A 25,682-nucleotide genomic window follows, 5' to 3' on the forward strand; every position below is an offset into this window, starting at 1 on the left:
CATTACAGCTTGGATATAAGTAGTGAGGACTCAATCAACATACAACTAGAGGCTTGAGGCCAATGATGGAGAGGAGTATGCAGACGAAGATGGTCACTGAGTGTTGGAGTAAAGGAGAGCTGTGAGTGAAATGTGAAGAGAAATGGGCTTTGACAACAGGAGGGAAGAGGGCCCTACTCGGAGGAGCTTACAATCTAGTAGGAAGGGGAGACAGACAGATTACAAGAGGTGCAAGCGAGGGGGTGGTGGTTAGATAGCAGGATGTAAACAGGAAACAGGCAAGGGGTCGGAGAACCAGCTGGTTTATGCAGTGGAAGGGTACGCTTTGATGAATAGGTGAGTTTTCAGTGCCCGTTTGAAGCTTTGCAAGGTCGGGGAGAGTCTAATGGAGCGAGGGAGTGCGTTCCACTGAAGGGGTGCAGCACGGGCAAAGTCCTGTACTCTAGCATGGGAAGCAGTGATCAGGGTGGAGGAGAGACAGTCGTCAGCTGACCGTAGAGGGCGGGAGGGTGTATGAATGGAGATGAGGTCAGAGATATATGGAGCAATGGAATTAGAGATGGCCATGTATGTGAGTGTGAGGTGTTTGAAGAGGATTCTGTAGGGGAATGGAAGCCAGTGCAGATTTTGTTGAAGGGGAGTAGCAGAATTAGAGCGGCGGGAGAGGAAGATAAGCCTTCTGGATATTTCTGGTTGGACTTTCAATAAATTTAAATAGATAGTGGTCATGCAGGGCATCCAAGAAAACATTTCTCTTAGCGGTACTACTTGACCTATCTTTCCAATTTATTTCTGGGTAGTTAAAGTCACCCATAATAATAATGTCCCCCAAGCTGGCCGCTTTTCCCACCTGTAGCAAGAGGTCTTTTTCCTCCTATGTATTTGTTGGGTTGTTTTAACATGTTCTTACTAGAAGTTTTTTAGCCCCTTTAAATTACCTGTGATTTCTACCCATACCGATTCTACACACTCCGTTGTGCTCTCATAGATATCTTCCCTTATGTATGGCTTTAAGGATGGTTTAACATATAAACCACCTCCACTTCTACCTAATCTATTTTTTCTAAACAGTACATAACCATCTATGTTAGCCACCCACTCATGTGATTCATCCCACAAAGTTTCAGTAATACCTAGATCAAAATCTTCCTCCAAAACTAGGGTCTCTAGTTCCCCCACTTTACCAGTTAAACTCCTATCATTCAGATAAAGGCATTTCAGATCTTGTTTTTCCTTTGCCCTGGTCATGTTACCTTTGAAGAAGGTCCCTGAAATGATAAATCAGTATCATGGACAATATTTGTACTTGGCTGTGTGTCTCTCATACACCTTTTGTATACATTGTTCCCTTACCCCATAATGTAGCCGCCTTTGCCCTCTATTCTACACACTTTTTTGGTTTAAGGTTTCTTACTATACCCTCCCCCCACCCACCTAGTTCAAAATCTCAAGCCTTCCCACCATTCTACCCCCAAGTGTATAGCTGCACTTGGTGGTATAAAAAGGTATGTTTTTGTTTTATGTATTTTATATCCTGATGAAAATACCAATTAAAGGGTATGAAAAAGTTGCAATACACCTGCCTCTGAATATTTATCCTGCTGTGAGTGCAGTGCCTTGGATCACTGGGTGTCTCATTCTATGTGAAGGCAACCAGCTAAATATTTATTTATATAGTCTCACTGTTACACAAATTGATCTGAGGTCTGCTGATTTTTTTCCCAGCAGAGGCTGAGTGATAGCGAAAGTGTTGCAGGAAAGGAATGAAAAAAAAAAAAAGATTAAAATAATGGTTAAGCTCCTTTGTGTATGGCTAAAAAGTCCATGACCTCTCAGTATATTCACAGGCATTTTGGGGGGCGGCCGACGGTACTGAATGACTTCTTCTCCACTGCCTGGTTTTACCATGTGTGGTGTGGTGTGTCACAAGCTTCTCCGGGAGCAGAGCTAACACTTGCAAGGCGCAACAATGATGTAACAGCAATACAAATGGGGCCCTGGCCCCTGATTGGCTTCACGTACACAATCCCCACCTCCTTATTAGCTTTCAATCAAATCAGTAAGCTCCCCCAGACCCCCCCCCCCCCCGACTTGGCATAAATTACAGTGTAAGATAGAAATGGGTTTTTATTGTACAGTATGTCCTGTGCGCAACAGAGTTAAAAAAAAAATGGAGGAGTATAGTGAAAAGCTGCATCAGAACACTGAATAGTGAGGGAGGCAGGGAAAGCTGCAGCCTCAGAAGAGATGATGAAATGTGTATAGGGACAGAGAGGGTTTTAGGATCAGGATTAAATGCTCTAAATTGAATGGAAAGCACAAAATGCAATGTTTTATCTGGAGTAGTTATACTGTGTATAGCTTATGTTAGTAGTATACAAAGTAAAAGTTGTCTGTGGTGTACAAAGTAAAAGTTGTCTGTGGTGCATGAAGGATCCTGTCTCAGTGATCTCTTAATCAGCTGATTAAACATTTCAACATTGTTAAGCTAAAATAAAGACAAGCTTTGCCTTAAAAATATATATTTTCATTCAAACATTTTATTGATTTTATTTTTCTGAATACAAAAATACATTCATTTGAAAAATATCCACTCAAAATCCGTGCAAGTATTTGCTTTGATAAAGGGCAATTCCAACGTAAAGGATGTAACTCTCAGATACAATATTTGTGGTAAACATCTAGATTGCTACAAATTTAAAATGCACACAAAGAAGCAAATTTTACCACAATTGTATCTACCACTGGTGAATAAAAATATGAAGGGCGAAATGTAATAGGGTGTGATTTTTGGACATGTGCGATTTTTGGTCAAAAACGGCCGAAATCGCACATTTTCCGAAAATCGCACATTTAATAGGTTAAAAATCGCGGTAAAAAGCGCACTTTTTACCGCGAAATCGCACATTTTAAAGATGCGATTTTCAGTCACACTGAAAATCGCATCCAGATGTTTTCCCATTGTAAACTATAGAACTCGCATATGTAATAGGATGCGAGTTCTAAAGTCGCATATGGGACCTTACCAAAAAACGCAAAAAAAATAGACCAGCTTCTTGCTGGCGATTTTTACAGAACCATGCACAAATCTGTGTGATCTGTGCATGGTTCTGTCCGAAAAAAGGCTAAAAGTAAAAAAAACAAAACGGCGTGGGGTCCCCCCTCCAGAGCATAACCAGCCCCGGGCTGAAAGAGCCGGTCCTGGTTTCATAAAATCACAGGAACAAACAAGTTGGGGTTCCGTGCATTTTATAAAACCAGCACCAGGCTCAAGGGCCGGTCCTGGTTCCCAAAATACGGGGGACAAAATGACTAGGGGTCCCCCGTATTTCAAGAACTAGCACAGGGCCCAACCAGCCAGCAGGGTAATGCCACAGCCGGGGGGAAATTTTTTTTACAAGTCCCCCCGGCCAAAGCATTCAGCCCTCTGACCGGTCAGCATGGGCAGGGGTCCTGGGGGAGTGGGGACCCCCCCAAAGAAGGGGTCCCCCCCCTCCAGAACTTACCAGCCCATGCTGAAGCCCGGGGCTGTCCTCGATGCCCCTGGGCTGTGGGCATCGAGCTGATTAATTGTGTAAAAAAATAGAGAAAATCCTATTGTGTATTGCTGTGGAACTATGAGTCCCAGCAAGCCTGCACCACATGCAGGGACTTGGAGAACCACAAGTCCCAGCATGTGGGGCAATAAAGGGCCCGCTGGGACTAGTAGTCCCACAGTACTACAAATAGTTAAAAAAGTACACAAACACACTGACAGTACAAGTTTAATACACACCAAGCCCATTCATCCATACTCACCTATGTTGACACTAAGCTTCGGTCCCTTTGTCCAGTAGAATCCAGAGGGGAGGCTGTGGAGAGAAATCATACTCACCACAGACGTCTTCAGCGCTTCTCCGGGTGCCCAGCAGCATTCTTCCCACGATCACCGTCCTCCGGTGTTCTGTTGACATCTGGGGCTCCGCCCTCCGACCGGGACTTAGGCCCGCCCATCAGCCAATCATGGTCCTGGAAAACCGGCATGCCGGTTTTCCAGGACCACGATTGGCTGATGGGCAGGCCTAAGTCCCAGTCGGGGGGCGGAGCCTCAGATGTCAACAGAACACCGGACCGTGGGAAGAATGCTGCTTGGCACCCAGAGAAGCGCTGAAGACGTCTGTGGTGAGTATGATTTCTCTCCACAGCCTCCCCTCTGGATTCTACTGGACAAAGGGACCGAAGCTTAGTGTCAACATAGGTGAGTATGGATGAATGGGCTTGGTGTGTATTAAACTTGTACTGTCAGTGTGTTTGTGTACTTTTTTAACTATTTGTAGTACTGTGGGACTACTAGTCCCAGCGGGCCCTTTATTGCCCCACATGCTGGGACTTGTGGTTCTCCAAGTCCCTGCATGTGGTGCAGGCTTGCTGGGACTCATAGTTCCACAGCAATACACAATAGGATTTTCTCTATTTTTTTACACAATCAGCTCGATGCCCACAGCCCAGGGGCATCGAGGACAGCCCCGGGCTTCAGCATGGGCTGGTAAGTTCTGGAGGGGGGGGACCCCTTCTTTGGGGGGGTCCCCACTCCCCCAGGACCCCTGCCCATGCTGACCGGTCAGAGGGCTGAATGCTTTGGCCGGGGGGACTTGTATAAAAAGTCTCCCCCCGGCTGTGGCATTACCCTGCTGGCTGGTTGGGCCCGATTCTGGTTCTTGAAATACGGGGGACCCCTAGTCATTTTGTCCCCCGTATTTTGGGAACCAGGACCGGCCCTTGAGCCTGGTGCTGGTTTTATAAAATGCACGGAACCCCAACTTGTTTGTTCCTGTGATTTTATGAAACCAGGACCGGCTTTCAGCCCGGGGCTGGTTATGCTCTGGAGGGGGGACCCCACGCCGTTTTTTTTATTATTTTATTTTTTTACCCAAAATCGAATATATGAAAAGGCGCACATTTTCATGACTGAAAATGCGCACATTTTCATGACTGAAAATCGCCCGAAATCGTGGCAAATCGCATTTTTTGCCGCTAATTCGCATCTCATTACATATGCGAATTCGCGGCAAAAAACGCGATTTTTAAAGGTGCGATTTCTGGCGAGTTTGGAACTCGTCCAAAAATCGCAACCTATTACATTTCGCCCGAAGTGTGAACAAGCCTCACCATTGTTGTCTGCTATAAATCAATTCATTGTTTAAATGTATCCTATGAAAAATCGCATCGGATTGCATGCGATCTCACATGCAATTTGTATGCGATTTTCCGACCCAATTTTAAAATCGGGCGCCCAGATACTACATACCGGAAGTTGACATAGAATAGCTCCTGATAAGAAATATACTTATATTATCAGTATGACTACAGAGATATTCCTCAAACGGAAACCTGTGCTAAATGTGATTTATGTTTTAAAACATGGATGAGAACCTTCAGCCCTCCAGCTGTTGTTGAACTGCACATCCCAGCATGCCCTGCTACAATTTTGCTATTTGCCCATAGTTCAACAGCTGGAGGGCCGAAGATTCCCCATCCTTGCTCTACAATAATGGAATCTCTGCCTTAAAGATCCTTTAGGATAATATTGCATAACAGGATAGTTACAGGATAGATTCGATGTGATTTTGCTGATAAGGTAAGGCATACAATCACAAAATCGGGCGCCCAGATACTACATAAGTACCCAACTTCCTGTTTGTAGTCAAGTTATAGTACAGGAGATGACTACATTTGTCCCAACAACATCCAAGACATAGTAATTTTAGATCCTTAATCAGTGTTTGAAATAAAAGATGTTAACTTAAAAACAGCAGTGGCGCATACTGGGGGTCAGGTTGTTTTTTTTTCAGAGTACCCAGAAATCCCTACTGACAACTAAATTTTTCTTTGGGACCAAAGCCGTCTGCATCAGTCCACAATTTAAATTGGGTGATTCGAATGAGGAGTCCTTCCGTATCTACAAGGAAAGTAATAAAGCATGTAAAATGGAAATCAGTGTGGCTAAAAAGGAAAAAGAAAAGCAAGTTGCTATGGAAAGTAAGACAACCCCTAAAAAAGTTTTTAAAGTATATACATTTTTAAAGGGTTAAAAAAAAGGCAATATTGAACAACTAAGTAGTGGGATAGGTGGACTCATTAATGATAAGGAAAGAACTCAGGTGATAAATGCTTTTTCTTCAGTGTTTATAGAGTAGAACAAATGGTAGGAATATTGCTTAAAATCAGAAATGGTAATGTACTGTTATTTAATACTTGGTTGACAGAGGACAAAGGCCCTTATTCTGGTTCACTTGCAAAGGCAAATTCCTTCTCAAATGGACAAAACCATGTCCACTGCAGGTGGCGCAGATGTAACTTGTGCAGTTTAACAGACCTCATTCTTCAGCTCCACAATAAGCCCCCTTTAAAGTCCTACATTGTTCCTGAACAGCTAACATCCACTCCTAACCTACCAATAGCTCCTCTGTTTCTTCTTCACTATAGCTCATGAGTGGCAAGATGAGCTACGGGGACTTTATCAGAATCTGCATTTTGGATCAGCTGGTAGTAAAACTGTAAGACACGTTCCAAGCCGTCAACTAAAATCGGCTCATTCAGCCCATGAATCCTGAAAAATGACAAACCGCATATGGTTATATTATACTACAGATTACATATGAAGTAAAATAGAACGCAATTTCTCCTCCAAGAAATATTACTGCTAACCTACATAGGATATAATGGATCTGTTATACCCAAGTATAGTTTTTCATTTTGTGCATGATGCAGGTTTGTTTTGACACAACCAAACATACTGTTCGAGTTCTCATATTAGCGTGCAAATGTTGCAGCACCCCATGGTCACAATAAAGTGATATGCCTTGAAAGGATGGACATGATTGCACAGAAGCTAACTATATCCCATTTGTACTTGAGCAACAACACTATGGTATAAGGAAGTTTCTGCCGGTCTTCTCCTACCTACTCAAATCTTCAGATCTCAGCGTTAAAGGACTGAAGCGATAAATGTTGTCAGTCAAGTTGACAAAATGACGGCTGTCAGTATTTCCAATGCAGACACCTAAAAGGCAAACAAAGGAGAACATTTTAGCTACAAAATGCATGGGACCAGAAGTATTTTGGTTTGAAGGTTTTAGTGTATTTTGGAATATTTCCATACTATAATGAGATACCTTGGGGAACAAAGTTTGTGTACACTGAACCATCAGTCAAGCTTAACACGTTCGATTTTGCATTTGGGAGACTCCAAATTCTCACTTACTTGATAATTTTGTTTCTTTGAAGAACTCAATTGCTGCCCTAACTAATGCATTATAGTAACAAGATAGACAGGAATACAGTTCACACTACTGGTAGGGATTTCACTGGGATTCTCCCTACATTCCTTGTTTTAAGTATATTCCCAAGCTGGCTTAAATATTAAAAATACAAATACAATAAAGATTTTTTATTGGCCTGCACTGAGGATTTATAAACCTTTCAGTGCCAAGGAAAATCGGTGTAAAAATTGCCAAGCAAACCTTTTTATTCATCAGAATGACCTGTAATGTTTGTGCATTCCTCACAGAGATGTTGGCACTCAAAGGGTTAAAGAAACAAAATTATCATGTAAGAACAGAATTAGATTTTTCCATTTCAGACTCCATGGCAGCCTTGAGTAATAAGACGTAAAAAAGCCATGAATAAGCCATGTGAAACAATCTGTTCTATAACTTTCCAAATAGTAAATCTCTGGCATAGGCGAGTTCTGTTTGCAGAAGGTGTTTAAAGACAACCAAACTGCAGCCTTGCATGAGTCCTCTGTAGATGCCTGTACTCATTGAGCCAAATTAAGGGATACATTTACTAAAGCGTCTAAATATGAAAAGAGGTGAAGATGCCCATATAACCAATCAGAGTCTAGGATGCAATACAGAAATGATAGACGGAAAGAGGTGATGTTGCCCACAGCAACCAATCAGATTCTATTTTCAGAAGCTTCAGTAAAATTTACCCCTTAGGCATCTACAGCTAATTTTTCTTTTATGAGTAACACAAAGTATACCTTTTTTCCCCCCACACCTATGACCTGAGCCTCTTCCATCTTTATCCTTTGTAGGATTCTTGTGATCATCAGAAATGATGGGGAAGCACATAGCCCAGCTTGAAATTCCCTGGTGCAATTAGTGCATCTATTGTTGATGCTTGGCAATCCAGTTCCCGTCGTCTTTATGAACTTTGTTTCAAGTAAAATAGTCCTGTAGACTGATGTCTTTAGCCCCCAGCTATAGGACTATCGTATAGGATGGAGAATGATTCTTTCATCATCCGTCTGCTGTTTGTGCCTATCCAGGAGAACGTAAGGTGTGTACATAATAGATGATACATCATTAACGATATGCACTATAATGATGTTGTTAACTATATATCATCTAGTGTGTATGCACTACATAATAATATGTGATCCCACAAGTCATTAACAACCCCTCCTTTTATTTTAACAGGTAGTCAAATTTTGCATATATCATGAACGACTGAATGTTAAGCGGGGTGACGTCACTGAGCGATATTACTCGTCAGGAAGCTCCACCAAAACAGTTATCGGTATCAGCGGTGGAGCTTCTCGTACAGTCTATACCCAGTTTTAGACCTCGTTATCCAATTATCAAAAGCTTGAAGTGATCCGGTGCAGGTTTCGGACCACTTGGCAATCTTATCAAATACACCACACCCTAAATGCTGACCATTAAGCTGGCCATACATTTTAAGATTAGAATTCCAAGCAGCCTAGTAGTTGGCTGCAGGACATTGACACCATATGCTTGGCATGGCAATGGTCAACATGAGGGTTTTTTTGGAGATATTTTTTACTTTTTCAAACTTTACTATTCCACATAGATGGTAAAGTGGCCCAAAGCATGATGAGCGAAGCAAGCCATCAGAGGGATGTGGTACACAAATCAGGGGCTACGTGCCTAAAACTACAAATGAACAAAAAAAAAAGGTGAAAAACTCATGTCAATGTTTTGCATGTGTCTTTTTGCTTGCCGACCTATGCCACTCTTGGCTCCTGTGAACAAAAACCTGTATGGAATTTATTTTTTGCATCCATTTTCCAATGTTTGGGAGCAGAACATAAAATGATTAGCCTCATTTTCTTATCCTTACACTGACTGGCTGTCCTCGGACATCATGTAGCAGGCTATAAATCTAACTGCTACAAAGCTTCTGATAACTGATAAGATCTCCATTGCTGGCATTCTGGCTCCTTTATGTGACATGCTCCAGGGTCTATTTGGTGGTGGCGGTCAGCTTTAGCATGCTTTCGGGCAACAAATGCCCTTCCTCAGAAGCGGGTAAGCGTTGCCTGAAACCGCGCTAAAGCTGGCCGCCACCACCGAACGGACCCTGGAGCACACTGAGGATAGGAGTACTGTTTGCTGACCCGAACAGGCCGCTTGGGTGAACTGTGTCCTTGGAGCTCCACTACCCTATTGGGTGATATGCTTTTTATTTTTATTTTAATGTGAGTGTAATGAATAAATTGTGTGCTTTTAACTTAAAAAAAAAACGGTATTTTCACGATGTTTAGTTTTTTCAAGCAGTTCTAGGAACTTGGTCCATTATATGAAAAACTTGGAGACCAACACATTTTGTGATCTGCCTAAAACAAAAAGTGCCTTGTAAGTGCATCAGAAGAAATTAAAAGTTATGCTATTTGCCCTACAGTGTTGCACTATGTTTTTTTCTGTTTGAGTTTTCCTAGAAACCTTGTATTTACAGTTCATTCTGTTTCCATTTAACCCCTTCCCGACATTTGACGTACATTTACGTCATGGTCGGGAAGTACTTCCCGACACATGGCATAAATGTACGTCATGCCATTTAACTGCCACCGCGTCTATAGACGCGGTGACAGTTTAAACATGTCTGCTGTCCCTGACAGCAGACATGTCCCTGCATGCCCAGGGGGGGCTGCGATTCCGCCCCCCCGTCGGCGATCGCTGTGATTGGCTGTTCAGTGTGAACAGCCATTCACAGCGTTTTCTGTGTCACCGGCGAATAACGTTCGCCGGTGACACAGGGATCGGAGGTGATTGGTGCTGTAAAGTACAGCACCAATCACCGCGGGGTGTAAGGGTGACACTGGTGTCACCCCACCTCACCCCGCCCCCAAAGGCCGTGATTGGTTCGTCGCACCGACGAACCAATCACAGCCATGGAGGGGGGTTTAAACTAACGGTGACTGCACTGCAGACGCCATTCCGGTCTGGAATTGCGTGCAGTGCGGTCACCGTGCCTAGCTGCCGCAGTATACTGACCTGAACCTTGCAAAATACTTACCTGATCACTGCCTGGATCTTGCTATATCTTGTGACTTCCTGTGCTGTGTTGTGCTGCTGCAGTGTCATCGAGTTAGAGAGAGAGAGAGATAGAGAGAGAGAGAGATAGAGAGGGCTAGTGACAGAGAGTGCTATATTTTGTGCTGCTGCAGTGTGATAGAGCTATAGATAGAGAGATAGAGAGAGATAGATAGAGAGATAGTGACAGATTGTGCTATATATTTTTTATATAACTGACTGCTGCCTCCCCTTTTGTGCTGATCAGTATAAATTAACTGATCAGCAACTTTTTGGGGGCGCAGGTTTTTATATATATATATATATATATATATATATACACCTGTCAGTGCTGCTGCTGCAGTGTCATAGAGTGATAGATAGTGAGAGATAGAGAGATAGAGAGAGATAGTGACAGAGAGTGATAGAGACTGCTATATTTTGTGTCTGCTGCCCCCCTTTTGTGCACCCCCAGCAACTTTTTGGGGGTGCAGGGGTTATTTTTCATATATATAACTGTCAGTGCTGCTGCTGCAGTGTCATAGAGTGATAGATAGTGAGAGATAGAGAGAGATAGTGACAGAGAGTGATAGAGAGTGCTAGAGAGTGCTATATTTTGTGTCTGCTGCCCCCGCCTTTTGTGCTGATCACTATATCTGAGGTGATCAGCAACTTTTTGGGGGTGCAGATTTTTTTTTTTTTTTTATATATACCTGTCAGTTGCTGCCAGTTGCACTGTCAGTTGCACCAAAGGTTGTGCACCTGCTGCCCCTCACTGGTAATCAGTGTCGCATCAGTGATCACCTTTTTTTTTTTTTGAGGGTGCTGTGGGGTCTTTTTTTACACACACTGATTTTGTGGGTGTCCTGTGGCCACTGTGCGCCGATCAGTGACGTACATCACTGATCAGCTTTTTCGGCACAGGGTTGATCTATTTTTTTTTTTTTTTTGATCAAATTCCTGTTGCCTTTGAGCGCTGTTCAGTGACGGACGTTACTGACCAACATCTGTGCTCAATTTTTGGCGCAGGACCTTTTTTTTTTTTTTTTTTTAACCCCTTCAATTTTTTTTTTTTTATTGGGATAAAATTCCTGTATAAAGTATTTTTTTTTTTCTGCACTACATACACACTACATACCCCCCGGGTTGAAATAAAGTTTGTACCCCCCCCTACACTATACACGTGTTGAAACATTTCACTACCAGTAACACAAAAATAAAAATGGCATCCCAAATGTCATCCCAGTCATCCAGAAGAATGTATTCAGCGGAGGAGGCATATGCCATGCTTGCCTCTGACTCTGACACAGCCAGTGAGGCAAGCGGGGAATTTGAAGGATTCGTCTTAAGCTCCTCTTCCTCCTCTGGTGATGAGGGACCCCCTCAAAGACGCCCCCGTAGAGCAGCTGAGACCCCCCCCCCAATAATTGATCTCGTATGGACCCCACCACCAGACAATTTTGAGCCCCAGGTTCCTGAGTTTTTGGCCATGCCAGGAATCCAATTTGATTCCACAGGTCTCAGAGAAATTGACTTTTTCAAATTATTTTTCTCTGATGATTTTATAAATTTAATGGTGGACCAAACTAATTTATATGCCCAGCAGTTTATTGCTCAAAACCCCACGTCATCATTTGCTAGGTGGACCCCTGTAGATGCAGTAGAGATGATGACGTTTTGGGGTCTGGTGTTTCATATGGGCATAGTAAAAAAGCCAGAAATTAGGCAATATTGGAGTACAGATGTTCTGTACAGCACCCCATTTTACCGTATGGCCATGACTCTGGCTCGTTTTGAGATGATCCTTAAATTTTTGCATTACAACGATAATGCACAGTGCCCACCCAGAGATGATCCCACCTTTGACCGGCTATTCAAAGTCAGGCCGGTCATTGATCATTTCAGTGCCAAATTTGCAGAGATGTACATCCCTGAAAAATTTATTTGTATTGACGAGTCCCTTATACATTTTAAAGGAAGGGTTAAATTCCGCCAGTACCTTCCCAGTAAGAGGGCAAGGTATGGCATAAAAATGTATAAGCTGTGTGAAAGCACCTCAGGGTACACCCACATGTTTAGGGTATATGAAGGGAAGGATTCAAGAATTGAACCGCCAGAATGCCCCCCCTCCCTCGTAGGTGTTAGTGGAAAAATTGTCTGGGATTTAGTGCACCCCTTCCTGGATAAAGGTTATCACCTCTATGTGGATAACTTTTACACTAGCATCCCCCTGTTTAAGGCCCTTGGTTCAAGAGGTACAGCAGCTTGCGGTACTGTGCGCAAGAACCAAAGAGGCCTCCCAAAAACGCACATTGCCCAAGTAATGAGAAGGGGTGAAAGCAGGGGAATATGCACCGAAAATATGTTGTTGGTCAAATATAAGGACAAGAGGGATGTCCTTATACTGACAACAATTCACAGAGACAGTACCACCTCCGTCCCTGTACGAGGTACCAGTACCCACACCTCAAAACCTAATTGTATCCTGGATTACAATAGGTACATGGGCGGAGTGGATCTTTCAGATCAGGTACTGAAGCCGTACAGTGCCCTGCGGAAAACAAACATCTGGTACAAGAAGCTGGCCGTGTATATCATCCAGATGGCACTGTATAACGCTTACGTGCTATTCCGTTCTACCGGCCAGAGGGGGACATTTATGCACTTTCACGAGGAAGTCATAAAGGGCCTAATATTTGGGAACCAGCAGGCAGAGGGCCCCAGTACTTCTAGTACTGGCCCCCGTATTGTACCAGGGCAGCATTTTCCTGATGAAATCCCCTCCACTGGAAAAAAGGGCAGGACACAAAAAAGGTGCAAAGTTTGCTATAAAAAGGGAATAAGAAAGCAAACTATTTTCCAGTGTGACACTTGCCCCGACAAACCCGGCCTATGTATAAAGGAGTGTTTTAAAATATACCACACATCTATGGATTATTAGGTTCATAATTTCACCGTGCTTCGGGGGTCTTGCTAATGCCACATAGCACCCACCATTCATTCCACCAGAATCTGAGCCGCAAAATCCAAAAATCACTCCTTCCCTTCTGAGTCCTGCCATGCACCCAACTGGTATTTTTTGGTCACATGTGAGGCATTGCCGTGCTCGGGAGAAATTGGGGCACAGATTTTGGGGTGCTTTTTCTCCTTCATACCTTCTGAAAATAAAAAAATTTGAGCCAGAACTGCATTTTTGTGTAAAAAAATTTAATTTTTCATTTTCACTGCCCAGTTGTATCAAAATTGGTGAAACCCCTGGGGGTATGAAATGTACACTATACCCCTAGATGAATTCCCTGAGGGGTGTAGTTTGCAAAATGGGGTCACTTGTGGGGGGGTTCCACTGTATTGGTGCTTGGGGGTCTTGCTAATGCGACATAGCACCCACCAACATTCCACCAGAATCTGAGCTGCAAAATCCAAAAATCACTCCTTCCCTTCTGAGTCCTGCCATGCACCCAAATGGTATTTTTGGTCACATGTGAGGCATTGCCGTACTCGGGAGAAATTGGGGCACAGATTTTGGGGTGCTTTGTCTCCTTCATTCCTTGTGAAAATGAAAAATTTTGAGCCAGAACTGCATTTTTGTGTAAAAAATGTAATTTTTCATTTTCACTGCCCAGTTGTACCACAATTGGTGAAACCCCTGGGGGTTTGAAATGTACACTATACCCCTAGATGAATTCCCTGAGGGGTGTAGTTTGCAAAATGGGGTCACTTGTGGGGGGGTTCCTAAATTTTAGCATCTTATGGTGCCTAGAAACCTACATGGTGCCTAAAAAATAATCTCATAAAAAGGAGGCTCCAAAATCAAGTAGGTGCTCCTTCTATTATGAAGCCTGTAGTTTGGTCAACGTGCACACTAGGGCCACATATAGGATATTTATGAAAACAAAAGAATTGGGGGAATCAATTTTTAGTCACATTTCTCTAGTAAAATCTACGGTGTTCCTTAGAAAAATGTATTAAAATTGCAAATCTGCAAAAAAAAAGAAATTTTGAAATTTCACCTACACTTTGTTTTAATTCCTGTGAAACACCTAAAGGGTTAACAAACTTCCAAAATGCTGTTTTGAATACTGTGAGGGGTGCAGTTTTTGAAATGGCATCATTTATGGGGGTCTCACATACAAGTCCCTCAAAGTCACATCAGAACTGAACTGGTCCCTAAAAAAATCAGTGTTTGAAATTTTCTTGAAAATTTGAGAATTTGCTATTCATATTGTAAGCCTCCTAGTGTCCAAAAAAATTAAAAGGAAGTTGAAATAATGATGGAAACATAAAGTAGACATACATATGGTCTATGTTAGTTATTAACTATTTTGAGTGGTATGATTATTTGTCTCACAAGCAGAAAATTTAACATTTTGCAAATTGCTAAATTTTCCATTTTTTACGACATTTTGGTATTTTTCACAAAAAAACACAGACTGTATCGACCCAAATTTACCACTAATTTGAAGTACAATGTGTCACGAGAAAACAATCTCAAAATCACTGGGATAAGTAAAAGCAAAAAAAAGTTATCCCCACTTAAGTGATACATGTCAGATTTGAAAAAAAGGGCTCTGTCAGGAAGGCAAAAACATGCTGTGTCAGGAAGGGGTTAAGAAACATTTGTTTGGACTTATTAAACAGCTGTTTAAGGCATTTGCATATTTTTTGCCAGTGGATGACACAAATACCATTGTTCTTTTATCTTGTTGTAAGACTTCTTTTGGTGTAGGTCTTTGTGTGTCATCCTGGGCTGAAAGTCCTTTTCGCTGTGGGTACCAGTATTGTTTCTGTATTTCTGTGAGACACCATAAGAGCATTGAACAATTCATCAAACGCTACTACTAGTGACTTGCCAACAGAATCCTACCTGGAGCCACTGGAGCCGCTGAAAAAACTGAATGAATGGTACGTTGCAAAATTTGATATCCGAAGATTGAATCATCATAGGGGCTGATAGGTAGAGGATCAAATGAGTTGACAACACTGAGCTCCACTCTTTCATCAGCAATGGTGTTCCTTACAATATTTAGAGCCTGCAAATAAACAGGGGTGTTATACTTTCTTTCAACTTGTATGGTCTCATTGGGGGGCGGGGGATCAATTGTATGCAATGCTCTCCTGGGCATTGCAGTAATTTCCATATGTGCACTTAGCTACCAGATACAGTGGTGCCGGTTGGTTTAAAGTGGCTTTCAGGAATGGCACGTCATGTCCGTGTACAACTAAATTCGCCCCATTTTATTCTGATCCCTAAAATTCATTGTATTCCTCGTATTATATACCAAGGGCTATTTATATACTCTCATTTCATTACTTCAGTTAGCCTTCTGTTTTTCAGAATAACATGCTGCCTTCTCCCATATGCCTTTGTGCCCAGTAGATGCCGCCGGGGTGGGTTATGTTCACTCCTGTCTCCTTCCCATTATACTGGAATAGCTGCAATGCTGCAGGAGAGGGGGGATGGTGAACCTGTTCTGCCTGAGGATACCATTGTGTGCAATGTGTAATAGATTGTGATGAAAGGCGTCCACTGTATATTGGTTAAATGCATCATGATACCTCCCACGGTTGTCCATATTACTGTTACAGGATATACACACTATTTAAATGTTATTTGCTGACAGTCCACAGAAGGAAATATTTCCATTTCATTTAAAGGCAAAGAACCTGAGAACTTAATTTAACTTAAAATTTGAAATTTATTTTTGTATTTAATGGTATTTTACATTGCAAATGTGACTTTAGTATTTTTTAATGGCACTGTCAAGGCAGTAACAGACTATTATATGTATTGCAAACTTCATTTAAAGTAACAGTATGTAAATTGGGTACAGCACTATCACTGTCAAGCTTCATCACCTGATGTTAAGCAGGCAGATGCACGCCTATTTTTTCCCAGCGTAAATCTGGTGCATATATTCATACCCCCCAGGCATTTTCTGACTGAGCTTTCAAAGTGAAATGTGTTCAACTTTACATCAGCCCCCCAGTCTATGGCCCTTAAAAAGATCTGATTGCAGTACAAATTTGTTTGGAAAATGGGCAAAACCATGTGCACTGCAGGTGGGGCAGATGTAACATGTGCAGATAGAGTTACATTTGGGTGTGGCGTGTGTTGAAACTGAAATCTGAATAGCAGTGTAAAAATAATGCAGCCAGTATTTACCCTGCAAAGAAACAAAAAACTCACACAACTCTAACTCTCTCTATACATGTTAACATCTGCCCCACCTGCAGTGCACATGGTTTTGCCCATTTTCCAAACAAATTTGTACTGCAATCAGATCTGAATAAAGGCCTGTGTGTGAAAAAGCAGCACAGGATATTAGGCTAGGGAACGCATGCTGTAAAGGTGCAAGAAACCAGAAGCTACGTTTACCTGCAATAAAACCTGGAAATCTCCCTCTAGGTCTAATAATTCACATCCATGGCATAGACAAGTGCAGGGGGATTTCTGGTTGCCCAGAAACCCCCCCCCCCCTGGCAAGTGCCTTAAAATATGAGAACAATAGCTGGGATATAATATGATCAGTAGAGCTGCCTCCATATCATGCAGTGTAAGGGACAGAAAAGGGCTAATGCACATGCCTAGTGTACCTGCTTCTTCTGCCACATTTACTGTATGTGTGAATCTTAGCCCTCAAACATCGCAATGGACCAGAAAGTAGCTGCCAGGAGGAAGAGACAGAAGCCTTACCATGAAGTGGGAGATTGTGAGCTTAGATAGTGCAGTACTGGTTCTAGAATGTTTGTGTATTTATTTATTATATGTTTAACCCTTTTCCTGACCACTTATCTTCTTTTAATGTTTGAAACCGCCTAAACTATAGACCATCTGTATTGTTAAATATCCATACTGTATACTATACAGTATCCATTGTATAAAAAGACCAATTTTCAGGGCTATTACCGCTCCCCAGACTCCTGTACTTACTCCAATGTGCTGCAGAGTGGGAGATTTTGGATTACATTTGGAAACCCCCTCTAAAAATCCTGCGTTTGCCACAGCATGGACATGCTCTCCACAAATAACCAATTCAACAGAAGCTCTTTATTGCTGGTCATTGATCAAATAATACAGAAATATGCTAGAAATATCTGTGGACCTACTGTAGCTATAGGAATATTTCCAGCTCACATTGATGTACAGTACTTCCTTACCTCATTAACGGTCTGTGCTGGATGAAGTCGGAAATTGACTGTAGCTCTTGCTATAGGTGGAATCACATTGGACTAAAAATAAAAAATACACATATATTAGATTAGATGTTTAAATATAATATTTATATACACATTTGTTTCATGATTAAATGAGAGCAGGAACATAGTCAGAACTATGCGGCCCCCCCAAACATTTTGAAGGGGCCCCCACTGCAATGCTTCTCAAGACCACTCCTTCCACAATGGTTGTTCGATTTAACCCCATATTAGTTCCAATGTTCATTTTATGAACCAAGTTATTGTATATTCTCCACAGTATTGTATTTGTTCATTTTAATACCCACAGTAGTGTCCTAGTTCATTTTATGCCGCATAGTGGTGCTCTAGTTCATATTATACCACACCATACCATACAGTGTTTCCTGTGTACATTATACTACACTGTAGTTTATATTATGCCAAATTGCCACACTATAGTGCCTGGACCCTCAGCCCTCCAGCTGTTGAACTAAACATCCCAGCATGCCCTGCTAAGTTGTCCTCACTGGCCATGCTAAAACTATTGCAGGGCATGCTGGGATATATAGTTCAACAGCTGAAGGTTCCCCATCCCTGGAACAGTGCCTGCAGTTAATACTAGAGATGTGTGGACTCGTATTCCGGAGATCCGAGCCCCCACAAATGTCATCAATCCGAGCCCAGTTCCGAGCAGCGCTCGGAGATTCCCACCTAACTCAGGTCCGGCCGCGTGGACAAAACGGATTTCGTGAGGCTTTAAATAGTGTCTCCTGCCATCTTCACTCCAGTCTAGTAGTGGGTTGGGAGAGGGTGTGTTGGTGCTGCTGCTTAAACTTGAGCTTGACCTTGAACGCAATATTTTATTTGCTGGGGCGGTCTCTCTCAGTGCTGCTGTGTACTCTGTTCTCCGCTCTGCTTAGGATGGGATCACCCTAGCAAGGAGGACAGTCTAACTGTGTACTTGTAGTACTACTGTCTCCTCTGTGCTGGGGCCTACCTCTGGTGTTGTGCTGTAATTCTTAAAAAAAAATATATATATATATATATATATATATATATATATATATATATATATATATATATATATATATATATATATATATATATATATATATATAATATGGGGTACTGATTACAACAACTTGAAAATAAAAAGATAAACATCATTCAAAAAAAAAGCCACAAGTGTGTTTATTGATTTTAGATGTTTTAAATAACATTACATACTGAGGGCGCTGAAGACACTATTGTGAAGAGATAGAGATATATATATATATATATATATATATATATATAGCGTAGGTGTAACCAGGTGTAATCCAGGAGACAGACAGCGGCACTCAATGGGTTTTTCAAAAGTGGGTTTAGTGGTACTCCAACGTTTCGGGGACTAGCCCCTTTGTCAAGGTGTAAGAACAACACTAATATATATATAGTCCACTGGTGCTGCCTGCACTGAATAGAGGCTGCCAGTATTATTTACTCAGTCCACTGTTGCCACTGCCTAAGTGTACCTACCTAGTACATACTAGGCTGCTATATATAATTTAATTAAAAAATAATACCGTCCTGCAGTGCTGTGTGGAACGGTTATAAATAATTCCATGCTGCTGGTGCACTGACGTGTGCCACTGAGTGCCAAGCAGTACCTAATAAAATGAATCATTATAAATTCTGCTGGTGCATATAGTAGTCTGCTACTTCTGTAACTACCTTTTGTGGTGGCCACAGGCAGTGCTACTGCCTACCTACCTAGTAGCTTCTCTACCTACTAGGCTGCTATATTAATATTTAATTATATATAGTCCACTGGTGCTGCCTGCACTGAATGGAGGAGCAGCAAAAGGCCATTGAAGCCTACACGGCCACCTACGACATAGGCAGAGGAGCAGGGCTGCACCTGACGCATGTGAAGCAGTTAGGGAGGAAAGGAAACACCAGCCTAGCGAGCCAGATCGCTGAATCCACCCTAGCGATCAATTGAGTGAGAGAAGTAGCAGCCAGATAGCCCTCACATTCCAGATAGGGGTATTGTTTTGTTGGCTGCTTACCCGTACATGTATGGTGTGGTAGTAAGACACCGGTTGCTGAAAAGCGATACATCTCCAACCCAGGGGACCTAGAGAGGTGGAGGAACTCTTCCATCTGCCACCTTAAAAATTGATTAGCCCCCTCCACCCATTAGGCAATTATTTAAGAGACAACTGCTAATAAATGAATAATAATCACAAAATTAAACAATCAGATTAATTAATAATAAACATAATCACACAATCAAGCTAGATAAGGGTTGGATGGTAAACCGAAACAGTTACACACTTGCAGACAAACTCTGTGCTGCACGAAATGCCCACTGCTCCTTGGCTGCACATGGTAAACAGTGCATGATCAAGCCAGATAGGGGTCTTTTTGGGGCCTAGTTTTTTAGGGCCTTGTTTTTTAAACTACAGCAACCTCGGAGCAACCTTTTTCCCTAAAAACAATATTGTGAGGTGTAGACTGGAAATGAATGTTATTGAGGTTAATAATAGCGTAGGAGCAAAAAAAAAAAAAAAACAAAAAAATTTACGTGATTTTAGCAGTTTTTATGTTAAAAAAAAAAATCAGAACCCAAAACGTTTAGGGAGCGTTTTGGCATAACCCATTAGAACCCAAAACCTGAAAGTAATCAGAACCCAAAACCCGAAAAGTGGCTGGTGCACATCCCTAGTTAATACTGTGCCACATCAGTGCCTCAGTTCATAATGTTACATTACAATGCACTCTACTTCATATTATACCACATTACATTAAAACATAAACTAGGCAAACCTTCCTTATCAGTATAATAAGACATTGGTTCCCCCGGCGCACTGAATAGTTTTAGCAACCAATCTTGAACACTACATGATAATAGAATTCAGAGATATTGGTTACATATACCTGCGCAGGTGTATGATAGCATCTACCACTATCTGTATGTTTATCACTATAATATCCATTGCCCACACCACCCTTATTGTACCATTATAACTTCCACTACACACCACTCAATTAAAATGGAATGGCACTCAACTAGGCAGCATTAACAAGTATAAACTAAAATGTGACAAATCGTATTAATACCTTTATTCCAGAATTGAAGATGGTTAGTGCAGTGGTTGTCCGCACTAAGGCATTGCTTGATGGAGTCCGTTCCAGTATTCTGAATATAAGAGATTAACTTTTATAAAAAAAGACATACATTTTTTTAAAGCCATTTTCAAAGCACAAGGACCAACATTTAAAAAGAGGCTTCTCACCTTCTTATTAGTGGAGAGAAGAGCCACAGGTTTGCCAACATGACATTGATTGGGAACACAAACTGTAACACAAAATTACAGACACATTGTGCAGCTGCTCAAAAGGAACATACAGATTATTTTTTATGTGGAATTAGCTTTATAATTTGTTACAGTTTACTGATGGCTATGTAAAGAATCATGCTTAATGCTAATGCACTATATTATCTATCTAGATATTCCTAATGAAGCCTCACCTCTATGAGGTAAAGTGCCACCACTGACTACTAGAGGCCACTCAACAGTCCAAATTACTCCTTTGTGTGCTAAAAGGGTGTCCTCACATACTCACCCTACCTCTTTACCTCACCAGTGCTCCTGCCCGGTTCTTCCCTTCCTCTACTTCATCTTCGGTCTCCTCGACAATTGCCACACCTACTTCAGAACTGATGCTGATTTTAGTCCTACCAGCTATACCCCTATTTATGCTGTATTTTATCAACACACCCTGTACGTTACCTTGTAATTTGTTTTCTATGTACGGTGCTGCGGACACTTTGTGGCGCCTTATAAATAAACGTACTACTACTAAAAGAGGTCATGACAGAAAGTGAAAGCAATTTTTGCAGTGACACTGATCGGTTTCAAACTTGCTGGATATGGAGAGAGGGAGCTGTGACGACAGAGATTGGAGTTAGGAGCAGATAGGGATTGGGGTGGAGTTTGTGGGCTAAAAACTGTCACAGCTTGAAGTGAAAGTACATTGCAGAAGCCATTATTTTGACTTAACTAGTATATGTATAAACCTTGGTAAGAGTTTATGGTTTCAAGTTAGAAAAGAATTTCAAGTTATTCTCACCTCTCCTGCAAGTTGTTCAAACATTGCAGCCTCGGGACCTTCTCCAAACATGTTGGGCATTGGATTGTTCTCCAACCTTTGCAGTTAGGAAAGCAAGAGAATAACTGTAGTGTTAAAATAAAACTAGATTTAACAGAGAGTAGCATACAGTATATCAAACTTTACATTTAAGAACTTATGACTGATGTACATAGCCAACTTAAAGTGGGACCTGAATCCACTACTCCCCCCCCCCCCCCCCCCCCCCAAAAAAAAAACCACTTCACATGTTGCGGTATGTTCTATGTTGTCTTTTACCGAACAACTGTTTGGACAGAAAGTTCTTTCCCTTTTGTTGTAATACAGTATATGCAGCAACAAACGTTTTACAATTTATTTAGGGGCTCTACTGTGCAGTCTGACAGTTCATTGCACTTTTTTATCGCTGGTTTAAAACTGCAGCTCATCACCTGGAGACAGCTGCTGCAAGGATACCAATGCTGCTCTCAGCAGGAGGCATGGATGAATGACCAGGTTGTTGGTTTACAGTCAGGTTTAAGGTAATGGATCCTTTCTCTGTGGTACCAATCCTACAGGAAATGGAAATCAGGTTAAATAATTGTAAAACATAATAACTTATCTTTAGAGAAACTAAGGGCCCATACAGACTGGTCGATTTTGAGCTGAAAGCCACTCAAAACCCCATGTTTTGGCTTTCAGCTCAAAGCCGCCCAGTGTGTGCGGCCCGGTGATGAGCGGTGATACCTTTAGAGCAGGGGTGTCAAACTCAACATCGGGGGCCGCATCAGCAGTTCGGTCACCCTCAAAGGGCCGGTCCCCCAAAAAGTACAAATGACAGAAAACTTGTACAAGGTGTACTTTAAAGCAGTATGAAACAGGACATGCATATAACAATAATGCGATAACAAAAATGGTGGGCCATCAAACACAGAACTATGCTGCAGAAATTTAATTCCACATCCAGTACTAATTATATTGAGGTGCAGGGTTCAGTGGTAGACAGGGACAGAAGTTACAGAGCTGCCTTAGGGATGCTAGAGGAGGTGACACCATTTTGGGAAAGACATTTTAATGTGGGCTAGCAAGATAGACATGCAGTGACTAGAGGAGAGCATGGCCTGGTGTGTAAATGTCAACCGCAGTGACAGAGATCCCCACGTACAGTGACCAGCCCGAGCTATACACTACTAACCTATTTTAGTCAGCCGCCTCGCACACACGGTTACCGCTACTACCAGCAGTCCAGCACGGATCGCCAGCTGCGTGACGTCCCAGTCCCAGCAACCATACCCGCAGCTCCGGCGAGCGAGTGCGCGCGGGGTGGGGTGGGTGAGAGGAGGTGGCCTAGACAGGAGCTGGGACACACTGCCCCTGCGGGCTATCTCCTCGCGCGGGCCACATGACAAGGGCCCGCGGGCCTTGTTTTGACACCCGTGCTTTAGAGGGATGATTCTGCAAAACAACATCTACTTACGATACATAATCTAGAAAACACTTTTATAAAATGTAAAACTAATGCAACTATTAAGACAAGTACTCAGCTACATACTCATTCTTACCAACTTTCAAGGTAGAACACATGGCATGATTTTTCAATCTGTGCGATCCATTAATGTTTGGTATACATAACAGTACTTAAAATACCCCTTTGACAAGTCGCACTTGGGATTTGGACACAGGAGCGTCCCGGGAATGACCAGGCATTTGTGATGTTTTGCCGCCACAGCTACCGGGCAATAAGACTGGTTGCTGACGTCAGAAAGGGGGCAGAGGGGCGGTATGTCACTGAGGGGGAGGGGTTTAAGCAATGTGAAAGGGGTAGAACACACCAGTATGATTGGTAGCATTCATATACAATTAAACCATTATCCAAAACTCTCAAAAAAAATACAACCAAGTTTTGTCTTAAAACTAGACTTGCTTAACCCTTTGATTGCCAACAACTCTGTGAGAGATGCGCAAAATATCAGCTAAAATGCCAGCGCCACTCACATCTGTTATATAAATTCAAGCACTTGTAACCCATTAAGGGACAAGAAGTTATTTTTATTTCTGTAATCTATTGGCATGTTTAAAATCTCCATAATATCAGATGTTATTTATTTATTTTTTTAAAGAGTGATATATGGCACTACACCCCAAAACAAATATAAATCTAAATTAAATATAGGACTTTACAAAAGAAAAGTCCTTGGAAATATTATGATAATATGAGACAATAAAAAATACAGATAACAATCTGGCAGATTTGCTTTGTAGGTGTAATGCTTTTAGCATAGGGCATACAAATATAGAGGCACACATAAAATATTGCTATATAGTATTCACTCTAGATCTGATCTAATACTTATAAAACCACCCTGCCCTTTAGACTGGTTTTACTGTGCACGCCCATCCACCAATCTGTGGAAGTCCAGTCCTCTGCTGAAAGCGGCGGGGGATGGGATGCGGTTGGAAGAGCCTACAGCCTCTCACACCAGAGGAGGCGAGAGCTGGAAGAGCTGATACAACTCAACTATTACAGCTCTCACTAGCTGCACACATAAAATATGGCACCCCCATTCCCGGCAAAATGCAGACTCCCCAAGCCTCCTCAGTCACACAGCCTCCCGTCTACATTTAGATGCCCGCTACCCCTATTTTGATCCAAATGTGTGCGCCTACATGTGTTAGGGAATACAGAGTGGGGCAGGGACTGATGTGATGTCATGTTTGTGCACATGTGGAAGGGAATATAGAGTGTAAGCACTACTGTGGCAGGGACTGATGTGAATGTTCATATATTCTCTGTAAAGCGCTGCTGAATATGTGCTTTAATAAAGAAATTGAAAAATAAATAAAAATGTTTTGTGCCAGCCTATACCAATTTATCTATAAAATCATGTCTCCTAAAAGCATGGGTCATTCTCCTGGCCCCTAAGTCTGTTCAAGATTTTTGTGTAATTTACTTTCTAATGGGTGATTGCAGCGCTGCACTGTGCCAGGTCATTGTGGCACTTGTAGTGCCACAGTCATGATAGACCACGGCAATGCGCTAGCGTGGAGCTGGGCGTCTACATGTACAAGGGAGGCGGTGTGACTTTGGGGAGTCTGGATTTAGTCGGGTATAGGGGTGATTCGGGGTGCCATATTTTATGGGTGCAGCTAGTGAGATGGAGGGATCCCAGGGGTGCAGACTGTGATGGGTGAGTGTGTATTGGGTGTGTTGGCAGCGCTGCACTGTGCCAGGTCATTGTGGCACTTGTAGTGCCACAGTCATGATAGACCACGGCAATGCGCTAGGGTGGAGCTGGGCGTCTACATGTACAAGGGAGGCTGTGTGACTTTGGGGAGTCTGGATTTAGTCGGGTTTAGGGGTGATTCGGGGTGCCGTATTTTATGGGTGTATGCTAGGGAGTTTGGAGGGATCCCAGGGGTGGAGCCCTTCATGGGTGAGGGTGTAGTGGGGGTGTGCGGCGCTGAGCAGTGGCAGGTCATTCTGGCACTTGTGGTGCCACCAGGGCCAGTGTGAGTCATGTTAGGCACCAAAGTAGGGAAGTATGCCTCTAGGGAAAGTGTGGGGGATGTGTCAGAGGTTCCACAGCAGCCTGCTGCATTAAGTACAACAGGGATGCTGACAGACATGCTAGAATTTAGGATAGCCCGACTTTAGCGCCCCCCGAGATCGGGGCACCCTAGGCAGCTGTCTACTGGGCGCGGCAGTCGTGATAGGCCCCGGCAATGCGCTAGAGTACAGCTAAGCGCCTGAATGTAGATGGGAGGCTGTGTGACTGTATGGGGAGGCTTGGGGAGTCTGCATTTAGCCGGGAATGGGGGTGCCGTATTTTATGGGTGCAGGTAGGGAGATGGAGGGATCCCAGGGGTGGAGCCCTTCATGGGTGAAGGTGTAATGGGGGTATGCAGCGCTGAGCAGTGACAGGTCATTCTGGCACTTGTAGTGCCACGTCAGAATACTCCTGTACAACGTGGTGTACATGTAGACAGACTGATGGGGGACTATAGCAGCATCTAGATGTAGACAGATATGGGGGGGGATTTAGGAGTGGTGCAGCGTTGAAGGAGTGGTGATGTAGGGTATTGAGCAGG

General features: G+C 42.6%; 1 protein-coding gene across 2 annotated transcripts in view; it reads right to left on the reverse strand.

Moving 5' to 3' along the window:
- Window positions 1-4,915: 4,915 nt before the first annotated feature.
- PM20D1 (peptidase M20 domain containing 1) overlaps window positions 4,916-25,682 on the reverse strand; it is a 45,046-nt gene continuing 24,279 nt past the window's right edge. For both annotated transcript variants that reach the window (XM_083173026.1, XM_083173027.1), the window contains exons 6-14: window positions 22,046-22,165; window positions 21,597-21,672; window positions 20,759-20,820; window positions 20,583-20,661; window positions 17,460-17,531; window positions 15,166-15,331; window positions 6,943-7,042; window positions 6,435-6,589; window positions 4,916-5,938 (exon numbers count right to left, since the gene is read on the reverse strand). In XM_083173026.1, coding sequence (XP_083029152.1) covers window positions 6,460-6,589; window positions 6,943-7,042; window positions 15,166-15,331; window positions 17,460-17,531; window positions 20,583-20,661; window positions 20,759-20,820; window positions 21,597-21,672; window positions 22,046-22,165 — 805 coding nt within the window. In that variant the 3' untranslated portion in view covers window positions 4,916-5,938; window positions 6,435-6,459. The remainder of the gene's footprint in view (window positions 5,939-6,434; window positions 6,590-6,942; window positions 7,043-15,165; window positions 15,332-17,459; window positions 17,532-20,582; window positions 20,662-20,758; window positions 20,821-21,596; window positions 21,673-22,045; window positions 22,166-25,682) is intronic.

Source organism: Crinia signifera, chromosome 2 (assembly GCF_055691185.1).
Source record: "Crinia signifera chromosome 2, ASM5569118v1, whole genome shotgun sequence".
Classification (NCBI taxonomy): Eukaryota; Metazoa; Chordata; class Amphibia; order Anura; family Myobatrachidae; genus Crinia; species Crinia signifera.